This window comes from Diplotaxodon limnothrissa, linkage group LG22, assembly GCF_057381915.1.
Source record: "Diplotaxodon limnothrissa isolate DT_005_m linkage group LG22, D_limnothrissa_male_GT1.1, whole genome shotgun sequence".
Taxonomy (NCBI): domain Eukaryota; kingdom Metazoa; phylum Chordata; class Actinopteri; order Cichliformes; family Cichlidae; genus Diplotaxodon; species Diplotaxodon limnothrissa.
In genome coordinates, this window is record NC_140616.1 from 25,764,279 (window position 1) to 25,785,895 (window position 21,617).

General features: G+C 42.0%; 1 protein-coding gene across 1 annotated transcript in view; it reads right to left on the bottom strand.

Annotated features, from left to right (window-relative positions):
* Positions 1-8,907: 8,907 nt before the first annotated feature.
* The window catches only part of trim71 (tripartite motif containing 71, E3 ubiquitin protein ligase), a 33,469-nt gene continuing 20,759 nt past the window's right edge, over positions 8,908-21,617 (bottom strand). Inside the window, exons 2-7 of the mRNA XM_085346326.1 lie at positions 20,205-20,372; positions 16,696-16,830; positions 11,339-11,581; positions 10,718-11,215; positions 10,334-10,474; positions 8,908-10,138 (exon numbers count right to left, since the gene is read on the bottom strand). Coding sequence (XP_085202452.1) covers positions 9,566-10,138; positions 10,334-10,474; positions 10,718-11,215; positions 11,339-11,581; positions 16,696-16,830; positions 20,205-20,372 — 1,758 coding nt within the window. The 3' untranslated portion in view covers positions 8,908-9,565. The remainder of the gene's footprint in view (positions 10,139-10,333; positions 10,475-10,717; positions 11,216-11,338; positions 11,582-16,695; positions 16,831-20,204; positions 20,373-21,617) is intronic.

Consider the following 21,617-nt stretch of genomic DNA (forward strand, 5'->3'; position numbering starts at 1 on the left):
TTTCCCAGTTTAGGTTTGTGTTAATTTTGCTTCAGTTTGCCTTGCCCTTTGTTTGTACCTTTTTTACCAGCCATATTAAACGGCTCGCTTTTTGTTAACATTCAAGTTTTGTTCCCTGTTCCTTGGAGTCTGCATTTTGGGTCCTTTTTCAATTCATACAGTCTGCCCTCGCCAGACTGTGACATTTTCAGTTTTAAGAGCAACTGGTGGAGAGTCCCAGATTTTGACTTTGGTGACCCACACCCGTTTTTACACCTTGGCTCATGTCGTGTGATTAGGTAGACTCACTAGAGGATCAATAGGGATTCGAAGGCCCTTCAGATATCAGTGGGCCTGGGGAGATGGGAGTGGGACTGAGCCTGAGCCAGAGGGTTGATCGGTTTAGCCGGGCAGCAGGTCGGCAGATTAGTTATTTAACACTCAAATGTCCAAAGTGTCTGCGTGCTGGCTAAAATAACACAAACGTTATCTTCTGTTAGGAATGAAGCTAACCAATAAGCAGTTTCTTTCATGTGGACTTCTCTAGGAGTTTATTTTCCACCTGTCTCTCTTTTCTTTTTTGAAACCCAACGAGCCGAGTGCGTGCACCTGGACCAAACCAAATCATGAAATAAGGAGGGGGTGTTAGCAGCTAACTGAATTTTATTATTTGTTGCCAAAAAAGAAAATAAAGCTAATGATAGCAAAAAAAAACAACAACACCTTTATAAGTTGAGACAGTTTTTAACGCCGTCAATTTAATGGTTCTCAAATGTAACTTGATATCTGAGTCTTCCTTGTCTAATGTCCGCCCTCCCCCTGTTTACTCAACTAAGAAATGAGTCACCAGCAACATACCTAGATAAACAAGCTTGCTAGCCGTTTGCTGTCAGCGCTCCACTGTCACCCAAATATGCTTTCCATTTCTTTCTAATGAAAAAACAAACAACAAACAACAACAAACAAAAATAGCGGCTGCCAAATTGGGCTATGTATGGGCAGTCTATGCATGCATCACCCAACCCTGGATTACCTTAGTACCTAAAGGTTTTCTTAATGACTCCTTTTCTCTAAAACAGTGATTGTTTTTTGTGTACAGTCCTTTCAAAGCCTTTTCATATATTTTACTTAAATTCACGAAACCCCATCTGCTGTTTTTGGAGATAGGAGTCCAGCAGAGAGGATGTGAAGGTGTGGACTATTACATTAAAGACTAATCTAAATCTGCTTTAAGGTCTTTAATTCAAATAGACTCTAAAATGTAGTCATCTTTAGGTTTCCCCTGAGAGCCCTTAAACACAAATATAGACCATCAGCACCCTGGAGAATATGCTTAACCAGCTTATACCAGCTTTCTAAATTATTAATTTCATTTTTCTTGCTATGTGATAAAGAAAACTAAATGAGACACCCACTTGATGCACATAGGAGCTCTGTAAGAAGTAATGATGTAGCGAGACATTTCACTGAAAAGCAACATTAGAGAGAAGCTTTTTGCATTACTGATGTTTAATGTAAACTTCCAGTGGGGTGAATGAGGTTTTCGCTCTACATTATGCAATTTTGCATTAGTTTAAATGATGTATCTCAAGGAGATGGTGATTTTAGTACCATATCTTGTTGCTATTCTGACACTTCAGCTGTGAGGTCTTTTACAAAATAAAAATAATCATTGTGTGTAGATGGGGCTGCGGTCTCACTAGATGCAGTTTTCAAAATTCCACACAACACCTTAAAAAGTTCATTATGAGTTTTCCCTAGACTCTTCTTCTTTTAGCCTATTGCACATGTTTTGTAGCTATAGCTGACTGATTTAAAAGTCAGAGGCGAGTGCTTTTTGCTGTATAAAATCCAGAAACATGTTGGGAGTGTTGGTCTGTGCACGACAAAATTACTAAGATGTGGTTACTAAGAAGGTTTAAATGTTTACAACCTACCCCAGCAGTAGGCCAGGTTGTAACAAAGGATATAGTCGAACAGGTTAAAAACTTTGCAGTGCACAAATAGTCTGTGAAGTGCTGACACGATCATCGCCGGTCTGGAGTTCAGTCCTGCATGTGAGCTTGTCTCGTGATCTTGTAACTTTGAACAAAGATTTTTACCCATCGTGTCCACTAGATGGCGATGACAGCCCAGAATGCGCTAATCAAGGACCATCAACATGAGTTCCATGAGACTTTTATAACTTAATGCACAATTTTAATCAAACAATACTGCTCCATTTCTTCACATATTTTTAAACTTCTCATTGTTTCCTTACAGTGGGGACTGTAAAGCTGTTAGCAAAGAAAGGATGATTGCCTAATAGGATGAAGTGCTTGCTTCCCTCCCCCAGTGAAACCAGTGTCTGTCCAATCCAGTTAAATAGTAAGCTTGGGTGGGGCCGGGGGGGGAATCCAGCCTAGGGCAGGTTTACCCGTTTACTCAGTTATTCCTGGAATCTTTAACTGAAACTTAAGAAACTTAACACAGACCCTTACATTCAGTTATTTAGGCTCTAAATGTCTGCTTTAATACACAGTATTATGTTGTTTACCAGCTAAAGATTTTCCAGTTTCATGACCCAGCTCGGGACAGCGACCCCAAACAAATCAAGGTGCAACAGTGGTTCAAAGTCCAGACCTCAATCTGACTGATAAACCACAAATATCAACACTGTAAAGAAGAGAGGGCCAAAACTCATCCACAACAATGTGATGGACAGATAAAGTCATGCAGAAGATTAGTTGATGTTATTGCTGATAAAGTGGTGCTACAAGCTACTGAATTGTTGGGTGTGCTTAGTTTTTCCACTGGACTGCATACACTGTAAATACCAATATACTGTCTGGGGAAGTAAGCCAGGATTGGTCGACAAAAGGCTCAGTGGACGTCTGAGCCACACCGTTTGAGAACTGCACAGAACTGGGCATGAATATTGTGTTTTTTCATTAGGAAGCAGTTGTTAGCTGTAGTGTTATCAGAGTGAGGTCTCGGTTGCAGTACTAACAGTGGTTGTGTCAAGGTTTCACTGATTATTGAATGTGTAGTGTCAAGCTTTGAAAATGGGTGGCTCACTAAACAAAAACCAAAAATCTCAAAAGGAAAAAAAATTATTTTAAAAGAATTTCACTGGGCCGGCCCACATGTGATGAAACAGGGCTGTGTGAAGCAATCCTCAAGTGTTTTAGCGTGGCCTAAGAGCAAAAGAACAAAACAAAAAACCACTCACAGGAGATTTAAGTCAAAGAAACACAACTTTATTTAAGTGTAATCAAAGAAAACCCCCAAAAAAAAACTGCATAGGAAATGTTTAAAGTCCACAGAGTGCAGAGAGAGCAGCACGTGGCCGTTATCTTATAGTCTCCGATGCCTTATTTAGACTGAAGACCTGACATTTGCACTTCCAGCCATTACAACGTGCATGTGTGTGCACACATGTGTAAAAACACACACACTGAGATTGAACTGATAACAACACACACTGCAGCGTGGATGAGAAAGCACCAGCAGCACCCATCTAAACTCAGCTGGCCACGCTGGCTCACCCCAGCTCTTGGACTGCGAGGAGGATACATTCAGTGGATTTCTGCACAGACGACACAGATGCAGCGCAAACACGCAGACACACGCACATGGCGCCCACTTGACACGCAACAACCAGCTGCTGGAAGAACAGGATACAGCTGACAGGACGAGACGGCTCCCACCTCGGCCGGTGGTAACACAGATTTTCTGTGGTCTCTGCCGTGTCGTGTATCTGCCACCAGCAGATGGCGCCGGCGAGTGAGCAGCAAGATGCCATTTAAGCCTTTTCTTCACAAAATACATTCTAAAAGGGCCAATGAGCATCAAGTGGTGTGAATAGTTGTACTTTTTGTTAAAGATAAAAATAAACAAACCAAAACTTGAACCAGAGGGGAAAGAAAAATAAAATCAGGGTACAAATTGAAAGCATTATTTTCAAATTGAGAAATTATTTGTTTTATATATGCAAGTGGACACAAAAAGAATCAGACTAGTACAGAGATCATAACAGTGGGGGGTGGGGAGAAAAAAAGTCACTACATTATCACTACACGATTCAATGAGACACCTGCAGCACAGCGCTGCTGAGAACTACCTGAGTTTTGTCTTTTTCCTTTCTAAACACATCCCAACCCCTTTTTTTCCCCCTCGTTCTTTTCTTAAGCGTATACAATCATTTAAAAGCAGGTCTATGACCTCGCACACCTGGCTTTGCTTTGTTCTCTCCTGTTAAATTGTGGGAGGCCAGAAATAAAATGGTAGCACAAAGAAACAAAAAAACAAAACAAAAAGCAACGCAGAGCAGGGCCACAGTCGACTGATCATGTGCTCAGCGGCCATCCCTGCACGCTGTCGGGTTCGAATTCAAGAAGGGGAGGCGATTTTTTTAGTTTGTGCTGTTCCTCACACCTACTAAAAGGATTTCTCATCTTAAATTTGAGCATGGAAGGTTTTTACATCACTTCAGCATGAAAGGACAGCATTCCTATATGCCCGCTCATATAAAGCATTTTAGAGGGAGTTGAGGAAAATTCATTACTAACGGTCGAGGGTCACGCTAGTCAAAACTCTGCCGGTTGTTTCTGTGGATTCAAAGTATGGCTACCCAAACAGTGGGTGCTTTGCAGAGCCTCTAGAGAACAGGAAATACAATCACAAAAGTCAACGGTTAATTCCATCCAACGCAATCCTAACACACACTCGCGCGCTCAAACACACACGCATTTTTGGGTATCCATTTTGGAAACACCACCCCAATAATCAGCTACCCACTCCATCTCAGTTTATCATCTATCTAAAGAGACATCAGTATAATACATAGACTTTTTAAAGCATGCAACAAAATTAAAAAAAAAAAAAGGTTTAAAATACATTTTTTTCCTCTTTAAGAGTGAAGACCTAAGGATCTTAAAGATAGAATTCTGTAATCTTAATTAAAAAATAAAACCCGATGCAACATGAACAAACATGTCAAAGAGTAATACTGAGAAGAAGAGGAAAAAAAATGTTCTACTTTACTGGTTGAAACTGGGTGTTGTAGTCAAAGCAGCAGTGGTTAAATGTGCTAATAGCTACATCCACAATCCTGTCATGCATTTGTTTAAACCAGTGATTCCAACCTATTTCACGATGTTCCCGCCATTCATTCGCTACCTGTAGCTATTACTACTACTATTACTACTACTACATTTTAATTTTTTTGACATTCCATCTGGCTATTTTAACTATTCAATCCAAGCTATTAGCTAACAATTTATCTGCTACCTGTACTTTTAGTCAAATAACAGATGTTTTATAAAAATTGGAAAAATAATTTTAGCTAGCAGTTTAAGGTGTCCTTTACATCCTTTGTTTACCCATTCAGTTTTATTTGTTTATCCATACTGCCATTCAACTGTTTGGCTATGGTTTTGGCAAACAATTTAACAGTTCATCCATCATGTACTACAGCCTGGTCTCGCACCAAACCAGAAACTGTCAAAGAAAAATCCCAAAAAACATAGCGGCTAATTTTTGTCTTCTTGATCGATTGTGTTTTTTACATTTTTATTCATAGACATGAATTGTGACCGAGCGCAAATTTGTGAGTCATTTGTCAGAAGCAGAATTTTCACCACAGAGTATAATGAAACATGGACGTAGCTTTTGAATGGAAAAACGAAGCAGATACGTCAGTGCCTTAAACCTGCATTCTATCCAAAGGCCACTAGATGGCGATAGCTATAGTTCTAAAAAAGGCTTCTGGTCCTTCAGAAATATGTGAGGAAATGGCTGTCTTGTCTTTCCTCCTAAGTTTGTGCTCAGCCACCTGTCTCAAGTCATACTAAAGTCCATTTTATAAATCTTGTACATACCATGTTTTTAAATGGAGGCCTATCCGTGGTACGCTCATTGGCTAATGATTTATGATTAACTACTCGTTAGCCAAATAGTAAGATTCACAATCTGACCTGCCCCTCATCAAAAATGTGGTTTTTGCGAGATTCACATAACAGTGGATGCCATCATGTTAGCCAAGTCTATCTTTTGTATACAGTCTACGATTTTATCCAGAGAAAGTGGGTACGTGTCACCATGGAAACCAAGAAAACAAAGATTTAAAAAGGAGGTGACAACTGTGATAATCTAACCCAAATTAAATGAAATCCCATCTTGAAATGATACAAATGATGTTGAAAATCTGAAATGCAAGACTGTCTCTGGTGACTCCACCATTGATTCCTCAGAATATCCTCAGATATTTTACCCCCCCCCCCCCCCCCATCACCACCACCACCACCTTTTAAAAAGTGGGGGAAAAAAAAAAAAATCTATTTCATACAAAAATTAGTACAAGGGTAGTGAACAGTTTAAATGTGATTTTCAGGGACATCATATAACATTTAAATTATAAGTATTCATTTAAATTTGTGTAGAAACAACAGATTAAAGTTGTAACTACATTGCATGCCATTGGCCTACCATCAAGCTTTCCAACCATTTTCTCACTTTGATACTAGTTAATCATTTTGCAGCTTTTTCCGGATTTATTTTTTGTTAACTTTACACCTCACATTTCTTCATCTTCACTCGATCTTTATTGGGGAACAGGTTTTGCTCAGTTGGGAATCACTGCTTTAAACCACCAGTCTGAAAGGCTACTCCCAGAGGCTACTCCTCTGGAAGAGCCAACACCAAGCATCCTGAAAATCCACGCGGCAATATTGTGCTGAAATAAGAGGTAATTCATGTGCAGTCAAAAAAGGCGGACATGTGATGGTAACGCTTTAAAAGAGGACATTTCCTCTTGCCCTCACCCCCGGCTCACTAGAACAACTTACAAGTGGAATGGACATGTCCATTATCATCATGAGGTAAAGGTAAACGGGGCCCAGCCCTCTTAAGTGCATCCAGTCAGAGGAAGAGGATTTATCCTCAGGTGCTCTGATTTAACATTTGTATCTTTGATAATAGTCCAGTGACATTAGTCGCCTACAAAGGCATGGTCCAAAAAATTTTAACTCTGCTTGGCACAGAACTATCACAAATCATTTTGGCACAATGCTTTCGTCTGAATCATTTGGTTTCTTGGTGAGAAAAAGCATAAACATACCCCGACATTTACAGTAGATGCAACAAACCAAGGGCTGTTCAGGTTTACGAGCATGGAGCGATGACCATAAAGCGCATTTCATTCAAACTTTGAACAGTACCGTGGATCTTTGGTCCTAGAACTATGGGGCATGTACTGTATTGTGCGGTATGTGAATGAGGTATAAATATCCTAGGAGGTATGCATAAATAAAAGAGTAAACATGATCTATTCAGAATGAATAACAAAAGTAGAGGTATTTGAAGGTTTACATGCACAGTAGCAACGAGTGACAAACTTGAGGTATTTTTTAAGAGTTGAGGTATATGAAACAGTTCTGAGGTAAAGGAAATGTGAGATGAGAGGATGGAAATCCTGATCACGTGCAGACAGACCTCACCTCAGAGGTGAGAGCCAGTCAGCCAATATTTAATAGTTCAAGAACTTTGCAAGGCTAAGGAAGTGGTTAACAAAACTGCAATAGTCTGGTGTTTGTGGTGAGAGGTAGATTGAAGGACAAGGGGATTCCCATAGTGCTTTCACCACAAATGAGTCTCCATCACTTTATGGGAATCTGGATATGTGCGAGGATGACCAAAGACGCTACTTTGAGCCTATGGTAAAACTGTGGCACTGCTCGATGAGCTGGGGGTGATAAATGTGAGGGGGGAGGGAGAATTTCTCTTTGGTGCAAGTATCTCCTGTACTCTATGACAAGGATCTAATTTAAAAATGCACTCACACAGGCAGTGCCTGTGTCTTAGTGGGAAGTGGAAGTACTTGTGCACCCAAGCACGTGTTCTTCTTCAAAACCCACAACTCATTTCAATGAGTGTTATCAACTTTTAGACTTCTCAACAACAATGATTATTTGAGAAATGTTTTACAATTGAGATTCTGATTTGCTTTAAAATCGCCAAATCTTCCGTTGGCCATTGTGCAGGATTTCTAACTTTGGTTGACTCTAGTAGTTATTCTGTAGACCTCCATCTTTAGAGGAATTGATCTACTAGCGTTCAGTCTGGAGGCGTCTCAACTCCAAGCATCAATAAGTAGGGCCGGGCTTTGGAGGTCGTCCTCTCTCATTGGACAGGACTGAATACTTGGCCCCTGGAGCCAAAGAAAGTGGCTTTGAACCACAATGTGAATGCAGAGGATTGTAATGTTAGGCCTTTAATCTGATGTCATTAATGTCATCTGAATGGCCAAATGAGGTGTCCATTTCCGAGGCTTTCGTCACACAGCACGCCTCATCATAAGGGTGTCATTCGATTACTTAAATAACCATTTTAATTTATTTTCTTAATTAAACGTTCAGACAAATCTATTAGGTACAGATCTTGGAAGATTCAATTCTAAAATCCTTTATCTAGTCCTCCTATTGGGAGACCACACAAAGGATGCTGCTTTCCTTGCATATTACTCTCTCTTTAACTGACTGGGTAGTAATTACTAATCCAGTCAGTGGGTTAGAGGTGAGGCCGGGGTTTATGGGGTATTATTCAAAGAATTCATATCATTAGAGGGGCTATGTAAAATCTGACCTCCTGAACTTTATATTTCTACACATCAGTAAATTCATCATAAAAGCCTTAGCCAGTAAAGCTAGAGGGAGAGCCTGAGGTTACAGTTAATTAATGACCTGAGCTCATTTTAAGTCTATCAAGTTTGGCATTGCTTCACACAGACTTCTTAGGCTATCATGACACTAACACCACCACAGAGCCACACAAAGACAACGTTAAATGCGAGAGCAAAAAAAAAAAAAAAGAAACAAAAACAAAACAAAAAAAAAAGCAAAACTACAAACATCAAAAGACGCTATTCTACGAGTTTCCTCTCAGCCAAGCCTTCTAATTAGGGCGAATCATGCAACCTCTACAGCGGTCTGAGTATTGTCTCAGCAACAACATTCAGGAGGTTTACTCAAATTTCCAAATGCACAGAAAGAATTCTATTAATCCTGTGCAAATATTAAATGTAGAGTCTATTGTTTTTTTGTCTCTCTTAAATAACAAAGTATAGAGGTAGACTTTTCTTCTTTGTAAAACTTCACGGACAAAAACCTCTGCTTGGAGACTGTGTACATTCATAAGGTAAATGAGGTAGGTACGGAGCAGAGAGTACAAGATTTGAACAAGTGAGAAATTCCCTGAGATGTTTCCTTAAGGAGAGCCGACAGAGAATTCGGAACAGCTGAGGCAGAGGAAGGGAAATATGGCTCTTTTTCTATTGATTATCAATTTTTAGAGGTCCCCCCTTTGATGTATATATCACAGGTATCAGATTTTTTTTAAAGAATAGAAATGAAAATGACAAAAATAATCTATAGTTTCAATTTCCCTTCTTTTCAGCATGCTCCCAATCATCTTTGAGCTCTCCTCCTTTCTGCCGATCCATTCTCTCTCCACCGTTTCCTTCATCGGAAAAACTGCAAAAAAAAAAAAAAAAAAAAAAAAAAAAGGCAAAGGTAGGGAGAGAATACAAAAAAAGGTCGTTTTTTTCCTTTTAGAACTTGAGGATGCGATTATTTCCAAAGTCAACGACCACAATGGCTCCATCGGGCGACACGGCCACACCGGAGGGGCGATCCATCTGTCCGAAGCTGCTCCCCTGCGATCCGAATTTGCATAAGAAGTTTCCGTTGGGCTCGAATATTTGGATTCGGTGGTTGCGGGAGTCGGCCACGATGATGCGGTTCTCTTGGTCCACGGCGACGCCCTGGGGACGCAGAAACTGTCCGTTCCCGGTGCCCTCGGAGCCCAGGAAGCGAGCAGACTGGCAATCTGGTCGAATAACCAAGAGGCGGTGGTTGTTGAAGTCGGTCACCACCAGGTGGTCTTCGTGGTTAAAGGCTACACCTCTGGGAGAGTCGAAGTGTTTCCACAGGGCCCCTTCAAACCCGTACTTGTTGAGGAAAGAACCGTCAGGGGCAAAGAGCTGCACACGATGGTTTCGGGTGTCTGAGACCAGGATCTTACCCTCAGAGTTGACAGCCACATCCCAGGGATAATTAAACTGCCCATTCTTGGTACCCTTTTCCCCAAACTTCAGCAGGAACTGGCCTTCGAAAGTAAACACCTGTCAGAGAGAGCAAACATTTTAGAGCCTCTTATGTTTACATGAGGAGTAGACAGAAAGTAAGCGTGAGGAGCTATGTTTTATCAAAAGCTGACTTTTTAAAGGGCTTTACCCTCCCACCTAATTTTTCTGTGAATAATGGAAAGTCAAAGGCAATTCCAGCTGTGTTGATCATCTCTAACGGGGCTTTCATACCTGCACACGGTGATTGTCCTTATCAGCCACAACAATTCGCCTCTGAGAGTCACATGCAACCCCAGCCGGACGATCAAACTGACCAGGTCGAGAACCCAGAGAGCCAAACTTATGGTGGAAGGCACCGCAAGGCTTGAATATCTGGAGAGAAAACACCGCTTTATTACTCTTTAAAAGTTTCACAGCGCTCCATACTGCAAGACTCATTCATGCACTCACGCTAATGTAAACACAGCTAATGCTTTCATGCTAAGCATCACTCAAACACCTCAAACCAAGCTGTTCCTTGTATTTTATATCTAAAATTCATGCTCACTCTTTAATTCAATAAAGTGCTATTTCTAAGTCTTTCCGTTAGTGATGACATCACAATAACAAACCTACCTGTATACGGTTGTTGCTGCGATCAGCCACCACCACGTATCCCTCCTTGTCCACACAGATGCCCCAGGGTCGACAAAGTTGACCGTCTCCCTCGCCCTCACAGCCAAAGGATGACACTTGGGTGCCGAGTGACCCATAGCTCCGCCCAGACTTCACAATCACCTTGAAGGGGCTGCCCTGGATGTGCTGGTTGCACACCAGCACGGACAGGAGATGCTCCCCCTCACATTTTGGCAGGTAGCCGACGGTGTACGAGCCGTTCTGGTGATCCGTTACATCAGCTGTGGACACGTTACCATCTGTAACCGACATGACTATTGCAGACAGCGCGTCCCCACCTGAAAGACGTGGCTCGCCATCGTGATCGTATCCAACCACAGTGAAGGAGGTAGGCTTACTGCGAAGGGCACTTTTCAGACCCTCACCGTGGGCTTTGGTCACGGGGGCAAAAGCCCCACTGCTAATCAGGCCCATGGACTGGATGGCAATGTAGAGAGCCTGCAGGGACCATTGATGCAGTTAATTGAGCTTCTGTGTTATAACATTTATTTGTAAATGTGAAAATACTGAACAGTGAAATGAGGTAAGCTAAGACTGGCTTGCGATCGTTCTAATGCTGACCTGGTCTGGAGGAGTGAACATGAAGCGGTCGTCCTCTTGTGGCTGCAGCAAGCCTCTGAGGGCCTTGAGTTCATGGATCTGAGTGAGCATTCGCTCCCTCGCCAGCAACACATCCAGGTGGTGGCCCTCATCCAACACCTGGCTTACAGCAGCAATGGTGCTGTCCAGCTTGGTGAGACTCTGGTGGAGTTTCTCCACCTGCAGGTACAGAGACTTGGCCTTCACCTGGCGGATCTTCTCCACCTGCAAGGAGTTGGTACGGGTGATTAGGAAGACAGCTACAGCGAATGTTTACCCACATTCAAGAGCATCCTGTTCGACAAGATTCAACTCATTAGAAATGCACTTTGACTCACAATAGCAAAGTAGAGTCTTGCAAAAATAAATGCACCCATCAACACACACAGTTAGCAGACTTATTTTGTTTCATGGTGTCACCCCCTCTTGTTCAAAAGAACTTAAAGGCTGAAAATGAAAAAGATCATTAAGAGAAATTTTCATTTTCACCCAAAGTCCTGCCGCTCACTCGATATTTTCCCCTTTTTCAGACCGTTCCCTGTGAACTCCAGAGATGTTTCCGTGGGAAATTCCCAGAACATCAGCAGCTTCTGAAATACTCCAAAGACCATCAACCATGCCACGTTAAGTCACTTAAATCACCTTCCTTCCCCATTCCTATGCCATTTGATCTGCAGCAGATCATCCTGACCATGTCTACTAAATAGCACTGCATAACTGCCATGTGATTGATTGATTAGATGTGTGTTTTAACAAGCAGTTAGCGAGCCTAATGATGTGCCTAATGAAGTGGCCGGTGAATAGTTTCTGCCATGTGGATCAGGTCACACACCAATAATGTCTATAAATACTAAACCACTAAGTTTAATGAAGGCTAGTAATGTTACTGTTATAAGTTACTTTCAATAATTTTATCAAACTGCTAAAACTACGACTAGAAGGAAACAGATTACGCACCTTCTTATTTTCTATCATATACATACGCAGTGAAAATATCAGGTCAGTGTACGTTTTACCCTGAACCAAAAAGCTCAGTCATCAAATGCTCTAAATGTGCCGTTTCAGACAGTTTTTTCTACTGTTAGCCCTGTATGTCAGATAGGATATATAACCGTCTCAGGTACGCATCATCAGCTGTGACCAAAGAACAGCCATCTGCCTTTTAAATTTTCCATTTGTGAAGGCCAGTCAATCCAAAGAAAGTTGGCCTTAAGTCAGAGCAGCTAAACAGCTCGTTTCAAGAGCATGAACTGAGCCCCAGCATAACATACAAGATGATTATTCTGAACTGTCAAGCAAAGAGAAAACAGTCTCCTCTTTTATGAACTGAAAAACATTTTCTTTATCCAAGTAATAAAATCATGATGTAGCACATATTCTTAATACCTTTTTAGAAGACCTTTGCAAGTGAAAAACACTGAAAGATTTGTTTAAATGTTCTAAATAGTTGCTTATATATTTCTGTTATATTTTAAATACAACATTCACAAAACATCATCATCTATGCAAAAAGACGACTCTAGTCAAGATTTCCTAACCAATGTCCAGAGACCTTTTTCCTTTGTTGAACAACAGAACACAATAAAGTGCGTAACACTGTATCAAAGACACCAGGACTGGAGATGAAAAGCTGAGAGGGGAAGAACCAAAATGATTTATTAGTTTTAAAAAAAATGGTGTGGTTTTTTCCACCTCTTTAAGTACTTTGACTCTCGTTTAACTGTAACACTGCTCCTGTTAGAAGTCATATTAGGTTCCATTAGAGTCAGAGAGTATAAAGCATTAAAGAGGGTGGTATAACCTGAGAAGCACCGACTGGGCTCTTACTTACTGCAACCCAACAAAAAAGAAAAAAAAAAAAAGAAGTAAAACACAATAGCCCGACTGCCTCTGTGGTTAGAAGGACTTCTGATAGCGGGGAGGGACCCAAAAGAAACAAAGACTCCAGAAGAGAGGGATTCTTTGTTAACCCGTGGCATAGGTGAAACTGTAATTTGCATCTGTGAGACTAGAGTTACACTTAAGAGTCGCCGAGGACAAAGACTCAAGTTGGGCTTTCTGATGAACAGACAACTAGTTTTAGTCCCTCGGCTGAATGTGGTGAAGAGAGGAATGGCTGAGGTGGTGTGCATTTCAACGAGAGAGAGCAAAGCAGGACCAGCTCCTGTCCTAGTTATTCAAGCGCACACCGACTCAGTCACGTATGCAGCATGTTTACCCTCAACTCAGAATCATGAAACTGTCCACTTTCAGATATACAGTGCTGGGTGACTGAAGAGCACCTGACTGGAGACTGTTTCCTTTATTCTAGCACCACTGGGCCGGGCCCACCAGTAACCCTCACAGTGGCCAGCAGAAGACAGCATCCCTGTCCTGTTTTACGTGTGGTACGACCGGTCTGTTGGCGAATCATCCTTATGCTCAAGTTGGTTGTCGGAGCATTTGGAGAGATGTGCAACTGGTATATTGGAAGACAGCACAGGAGCCCGTTTGCATTGGTTTAAAATGCAGTAAGTCAAACATGAGGAGCTGCTCAGTGCACCCAGCAAGTTCCCCATAGTATGAGAGCAAAGTCCGGAAACAGTCCTCATAGATAACACTGGTTACATTGTTACACTGCATTTAGGTTGATGCTCATCGTGTTTTACTCCAATTAGCCATTATAAAAACCTCTTTAAATTGTGTTTTTACTGAAAAATAGTTACAAATAACCCAAATACCATTTTGTTTAAATTAACAGACACATAATGGAACAAAACTAGCTTGCAAAACTCATAGCACATCAATATTATGCTAAGGACTTCCAAAGTGTTGTGAGGATGAAAGGCTGCTATTACTGTGGTGAGGATTCAAAAAGAGAAAAATGAAAAACCACAAGAATGACTAAAACAATAGAAGAGTTTGGAGGAGCACTGTGTCACGCTCCATCAGGTCAAAATATCAGACTTAGTCATATTTCCTAAACTCGCGACATACGGACTATTTTCATGTGATTCAAATAATGATACGCATGTTGGAGAATTGGAAGCAGAGTTATCCCAGGGTGATGGATCTTCCTGTAAACCTGGGTGGCCCTGCGTCTTCTGTAGGCTTTAGGCCAAACTGTCAGCGTAACAGCTGATTTTGTTTAATTAACCAATCTCGACATGTATGCTTTCAAGCACTGCGTATTCCCCTTAACTATGATTTACAGCCCCGTGTTTAATCCCCACGGAGACTCCGCCCCAATGGGTGCTATCATTTGCATTTTCACTCCTGCACTGGTGTGCGTGAACGCTAAAGCTGAGATGATTACATTGGATATGAACCACTTAAATAACAGTTATTTTACTGAAAGGTAAAAGGAAAGGAGAAAGAAAATGGATGGAGCAAACCAGATTTAAAAAAAAAAAAAAAAACCTCCATCCTGAAGTCCTTTAAAGACTGGATGTCTAAAGTGATTGTGAATATGTCCTGCGTTAAAATATTTCTGGACTATTTTTGAACCAAGCTCCATTTTTCACATGCAAATAAACAGGTCCAGCCAATCACATTACTGCATTTCCCAACAAATGCACTCACAGCTCAAGACATGCACAGATGCTGGATATATAATGATATAGAAATGGTAACAACCTGAAATATGTAAGCGGTCATGATACAGCTTCAACTTGAAAATGGATTAATCCAGAATCTCTGTTTCTGTTTAGAAACGTCAGGACCAGCTCATCGTCACTTGATGCTGACTTCAGTGCATTTTTGAGGAAATTTTTTTATACGTTTTGTTTATACGTTACAACAAGTTTGAATCCAAAAAAATCCTGAAGTGTGGGGTGTTTTTCTTCTGTGTGTAATGTCCTTTATCCTTGTTGCTGTGGTGTTGTTGCTACAACATGACCTGTAGTTGCTTTTCCTATAGGAAGGTGTAACTCTGCGACACTGGAGGCAACATCTGAGTCTAGTTTGCTTTGTTTAAGTCCCACTTTCACAGGAAAAAAAAACAAAACATACACTCCACACAGAAAGACCCAAGCCGGTCAGTAGATTAAAACCCAGGATGTTCTTAATGTGAGGACAGTGCTAACTAGTGGTGCAACAGATCAAAAATCTCACGGTTCGGATCGGATCACGGTTTTAAGTCACGGATGGGATCAATTTTCGGATCAGCAAAAAAAGACAAAAATTTAACATTTACTTCTTGAGGTATTTTTTGCCTGTTAAAAACATTTAACTCTAGACTCATTCCACGCAATTAAAAAAAACCCCAATATGGTACAATATAGTTCAGTACAGTCTTTGTATCTACCACTCAATTCAATTTTATTTATAAAGTGCCAAATCACAACAACAGTCGCCTCAAGGCGCTTTATATTGTAAGGTAGACCCTAGAATAATACATATCGCTCATTATATCGCACTCTGCTGTGATATAATGAGCTGTCACGGTCACGTAGCTTTTCGTTGCCCTGGAGGTCCACCCATTTGTAGTAGTTAGGGCAACAGAAGATGCCTGGGACAGTTCAGCCACAACTTAAATCTTTTCCTGCTCATACATGCTTGGAACGATCTTGCCACTAAAGTGGACGCGAACGGGATATCATAGCGTGGCTCAAGCACGTTCATCATAGTTTAAACCCCTTGTTTTGCACAACAGAATACGGCCTCCCGTCTGCAGCTAAACACCCTAGCAGCTTTTGTAATAGCTTTAGTCCGGTCGGACTGGGCAGCAAAGGGCTGCTTAAATACTGTAAACTCCTCTGCTCCTCCACTTGGACCGCTAGCGCTGGCCATAACTATCGCTGGCCATAACTATCGCTGGCCATAACTATCGCTTGACAGACCCACCACACGCACCATACACACACTTTTTTTTTTCTCCCCTCGTTTTTAAATCTTCGGATCACGTGCCAAACCGTGGAGTGGGATCGGTTTGGATTACGGATCAACCGTGATCCGTTGCCCCACTAGTGCTAACCCACCACACCACCATGCTGACCATGAACAGTGACCAGTAGTATACCTTTTAGACATCCAATATTTAGTAAAGAAGTGTTATCAGTCAAACGTAGTGACATTTGGACTAATATTTCAGCTATAATAAGACAATGCACTACCGCCAATCCATTTAAAACTCAATGGCTAAAGAGGAATCAGATCCGTGAGCATTCATTTTGGACTGATTTGTTATCTTTGATGGTGTGTGTTTTTAAAGGACTTTAAAGGACTACAGATAAAAAGGTAGCCGTTTGGCTAACTCTGGCACATTGACACTAATATGTCCCTTTTGAATAAAATGAGTTCAAAGTCAGGTGTAAAAATGTTTCACTAAAGGCTGATAAATACACAAAGTAGCAGCTCACCTTCCATAGAAGCTCACACTCCCTCTCCTCCAGCGCTTTCTTGTGTCTCAGGACAAGAGCCTTCACTTCTGTTTGCACCACTTTAGCCTTGATCTCCACCTGCTCGGACATGGCCTGGACCTTGTCCATGCTTAGCTAGAGACACACAACACAAAATTGTAAGATGTGACATAGAAATGCTGTCAACTTTGGAGACAATCAGAACAGAAAAGAAAACCCAGGCTGCTATTTAAAAATTAAAAATTAAAAAATAAAATAAAAAAATACCACTAGCAATGGAAAGGCACAAAGACAGGACTATAATGTGCAAATGTAGCTGTCACTCTGTAGTGTGACAAAGGGCGGGAACGTATAAAGACTGGCCTGTTTTATTAGCCATATGGGACCCAGAAACAGGACGCAGAGGATCAGGAAACATAAAAGGACACTGTATGTGACATCCAAATCAGTGCACGAGCACCTGCAGAGATTTTGTGATCTATTCTTTTGTCACATTTGGTGGTACTTTTAGAAGGGAAGAGGAAACATGAGCCAGGAATAGGAAGTCACTTCACACTGCCCAAAAATGATGCAACTTCCTACTAGAAGGGACAGACTTTGGGGAAGGAAAAAAAAAAAAAAAAAAAAAAATCACATGAAGATCATGTTTGACGTGGATTTCTCCATTTGTTGAGACACTGAGGATTTAAAGTCCACAGAATGGATACTGAAAAGTATTGGAAGATGCCATTGCATGGTTAGACTGGTTAGATTAGACTAAAGTATTTACAATGTGAATCTCTGTGAACTTAAAAGCAGTCTCATTTTACAGTCGGGCTCAACAGAAAGAGCACGTTTATAACCTGGATCAATACAAGCACTGAAAAGCAATAGCACCAAACAAAAGGTCTTAGCTTTTACAACACTGAGTTTCCCTTTGCCTCCCCCCGCCTCTCAGTTTTATCTGGCCTTTCCTCTGGCAGTTTCTGGGGGGTCAGAGGGTGATCAGGACCTCACAGGGACGAAGGGGAGGAGGGTTTAAGTCTTCCTTTGTGATATCGGCCGCAAGGATCAAAGGTCAGCTAAACCACCGCTCGCGCTCTGCAGCCCCGGTCTTAAGACACATAACACCCCCAATGCATCCCTGCAGCAATAAAGCCTGGCAGCAGGGCTCTTTTCTCTTTGGCCTGGCTATTTGAAACAGCCAGCTAAAGGGACAACTAAATCAGGCCCCCAGAGAAGAAACAGCAGGACGGGAATTCTGAAGGAATCAGAGGGGCCGACTGTTGTCAAAGTTAATAAGGAGCCACGTTGAAATTAAAATGCTACCACCTTTTTCTCACCATCTGTACATTTCTACAAGATTGATTTTTTGATACTGATAGGAAATCTATTTAACGAGTTCTTTCACCCTCTCCTCTCTTAACCATCTCCGTTTCCCTCCCTGTGATTTTTTTTTTTGCATCTCCTGCTTCCACCCCTCCATCTCTCTCTCTCTCCCTCGCAGTCTCTGTGTCGCCATCATCTTCCGCATTTCTCTTCACATTCCCAGAGGAGCACAGCTTGCAGCACAAAGAGAGTCAAACTAACCAATCAAACCTTCTGAGGCATAGAGCTCCGGCCAACCAGGAGGTCACAAGTCCAGGGTTAGGGGTCAACGAAGATAATGGGTATAGAGTGGGCGGAAATTTCCTACCTCAGGGGACAGCAGAGTGTGTGCGTGTGTGTTGCCTATGCCTACGTTTGTGTTTGCACATTATCTGGCGTCAGTATTTACTCCCGCGGTGACCTGGACAAAAGTGGACAGACACACAAACACACACACAAAGCCCAAGGTGCTGCCAGACGACAGGTGGTGTATCTTATGACTCAGCTACTCGTACCCCAGTGCTTCTCATGAAACCAAGTGTGTGGTGTTTGTTGTTGTTGATGATAATGATGATCCCAGTGTGTGCTGTGGGACATGACTTTTATTTCTGGCCAGGAGTTTGGCAATCTATGTGGTGACATTTCTGAATTTGTTGACATAAGCGCTGCTCACGCACCAATAAATCAGCCAAGCAGCACAAAGATACAGAGAGTGTGACAAAGGCCAAGGGTTAAAACAAACAACAAAACGAACACACGAAAAAGCCACATTTGTTAACTTGCTATTTTAAACACTGGTATCGGCTGAGAATTTCACAATCAGTGCATCCCTACAACTACCCATCCATTAAGGTACAAAGCAAGGCGCGGTCACACAGAGGTTAAGCTGGGAAATGGATAGGCGAGGCACATGCTCTACTGAATAGATAGTACGTGCCAGCAAGTCGTGTGACCTCAGCGCAATGAGCTAGTGTTTCATGTTTTGGGTGAGTGTTTACCAAAGTCACAACCACCACCCCGCCTTTGAGGCAACTTAGATAACACTCGTGTGTCTGACGTATCCCTGTGAGCCAGTTACCATTTCAAACTAACAACTAATCCATTACCCGACTTTACGATTGGCTGAGTGTTTGACCACAAGGCATTCAAAAAGGAATTTATAAACTTTCTTTTTTTTTCTTTTTTTTTTTTAAACTGCTCATTGCAATTTATCCATTCTTCCCCCTACCTTAATCAAAATTTAGACTGACATGTGAATAACTGAAGATTCCACTATTACTCACAGAAAATCCTTCTGCTCATTGTTTGGAATTTTTAATGTGACAAAAAAACAAAACAAAACAAAAAAAACAAAAAACACAAAAACCCAAAACATGACCAGGCAGACTAAAGTGTTAATAAAACTCACATTTTTTCCTCCAACTTATTCATGTGTCACTGTATAAGCAGGAATTTCGGTTGGGGGTGGGGGGGCTTAGGAAGCTGCCACCCAATCTATAATTATGTAAATGAAGAGAGGTGTTGTGTGTTTGTGTGGGAGTGGGAGAAAGAGGTGGAGGGGGAGCGAGTGAATACAGGGGGGCAAAGTGCTGCACTTCTGTGAAAGAAGAGGGGAGTTTTCCTTTCTCTGAAATCCTTTAAATACCTCATCTACCCTCCCCCATACTCCTTTCCACTCCTCCTCCCCTTTGACCTTCAGCCTTATCCCCCCCACCCTCACCCCCACTCAAAAGAACTCATTCCATACAGCCCCACCCCCCCCTTCTTTTAGGGCCAGCTGGAGACCTCTAACCCCTAAGGCTTCCCAGCACCAGGGACTGGTCACTCTCAAACATATTGAAGCTGATTGTCTCCCATAGGTGGTCACTCTGTCCTGAAGGGGGGGGGGGGGGGGGGGGGGGCACGCACAGCTGCTCTCTAGTTTCCACTCAGCCTCATTAGGCAGTGATAAAGGTTCATTTGGATATTTTAATCTTGGCAAGAACCTTGTTTTTGTCAGAAGTAGGACAACCTTACCTGTAAGTCCTTGAATTGTTTGGGTTTGTTGAGTTAGCACTCAAATCACGTTCTTCTGATTCTTCTCCAACACAGTGTGTTGAGTCACCTCACCAGCACCAACATACAAACAACAGAATTTATCATCAGTGAGGTTGCGGTCCTACCTGCACCGCCTGTCGTCCCTGCTGTGCATCTGCCAGCAGCTGGATGGTGATGGCCCGGCAGTCCTGAACGGCGTCTTGCAGGTAAACGAAAGTGTGGCCCATGTGACGGCCCATGCTGCACTCTCTGCAGATAGGCACCGTGCAGGTTTCACAGAAGAACAGAAACACCTGAGAAAACAGGTAGCACACGCATCGTTTCAGCTGTGCGTTCAGACATCAACATCAAGCTCAAAGGGGCCAAAGTCTGGGTGCTGACCACAGCAACTCCAGTCTCAGAGGCATGCATCAGAGTTTGAATGTGTGTGAATGTTAGATAGCTATATAGCACTTACATAAAAAAGGAAAAAAAAAAAAGTGCTTATATGAATGGGTGAGTGAGGCATATTGTACAAAGCGCTTTGAGTACTTGGGTAGAGTAGAAAAGTGCTATATAAGAACAGTTTAACATAGGGCTTAATGCTACACACATGCTGACACATGAACCTCATCTCCAAATAATAAAATCAAGTCTTCTCTTTCGGATACTGCTAATATGGTTGTGTCTGGCAAAGAAAGCCCCACCCATCTGCTTCTCGAACCGTCGGTTTATGTGGAGCAACCAAACAGAAGAAAGCTGGCTTAAAGGGAGGGCGGGACCTAAAGCAGCTCGTTTTAGAGAGTGGATACAATGAGGGCGATGCACTGAGGTCCAGCGTAAGATAAACGAGTCTGGTTTGACTGGATGACTTCCATCTATGCTGTATTTTGTTTTTTTGCATTTTAAATCGCTACTAGCACGAGCAGCAAATGTTCAGGTGATATGCGTTTTCACGCCTGTTACTGATGGATGTTATTTCTGAAACGGTGCCCGACTCCTCATCTCAACTATAATCTGGATGCAGCGTCGGCGTTGTGTTTTGCTGCTGTGAGTCAACAAAAGGTCGACGGTAAAATGAGACAAGCAGCATGAATAAATTAAGCACCACAATAAGAGTTAGTCCCACACACACACACACACACACACACACACACACACACACCTAATTTAAGAGAAAAGGCTTTGAATGATAAAGAAGTTATCCATATGCATGTCCTAGCAGGGAGGCTCAAACAGAGCTCAAAACCCCTGAGCGCACTTCTCTTCTTAAACATGGCGGCCAAGAGGCCACCAAAACTCAATCAATACTCAATCTGGAAAGAAGTCTTGGGCTTGTTGAGATTTTAACACAAATATTGCTAATATGCTCCCATGTTTATCAGGATGCACCACATACAGGAGATGAGGTAAAAGCTGCACTGATCATCGTGGACAAAAATGTCCCTCAGGACAGAAATGGAAGATGTCATTTAACCTTTGCTGCTAAACGCTGAGCTTTGCTTTAAACCCTCCTGCTTGAATACCGATCGCTTGTAATGGAGGGCTAATTAAATATG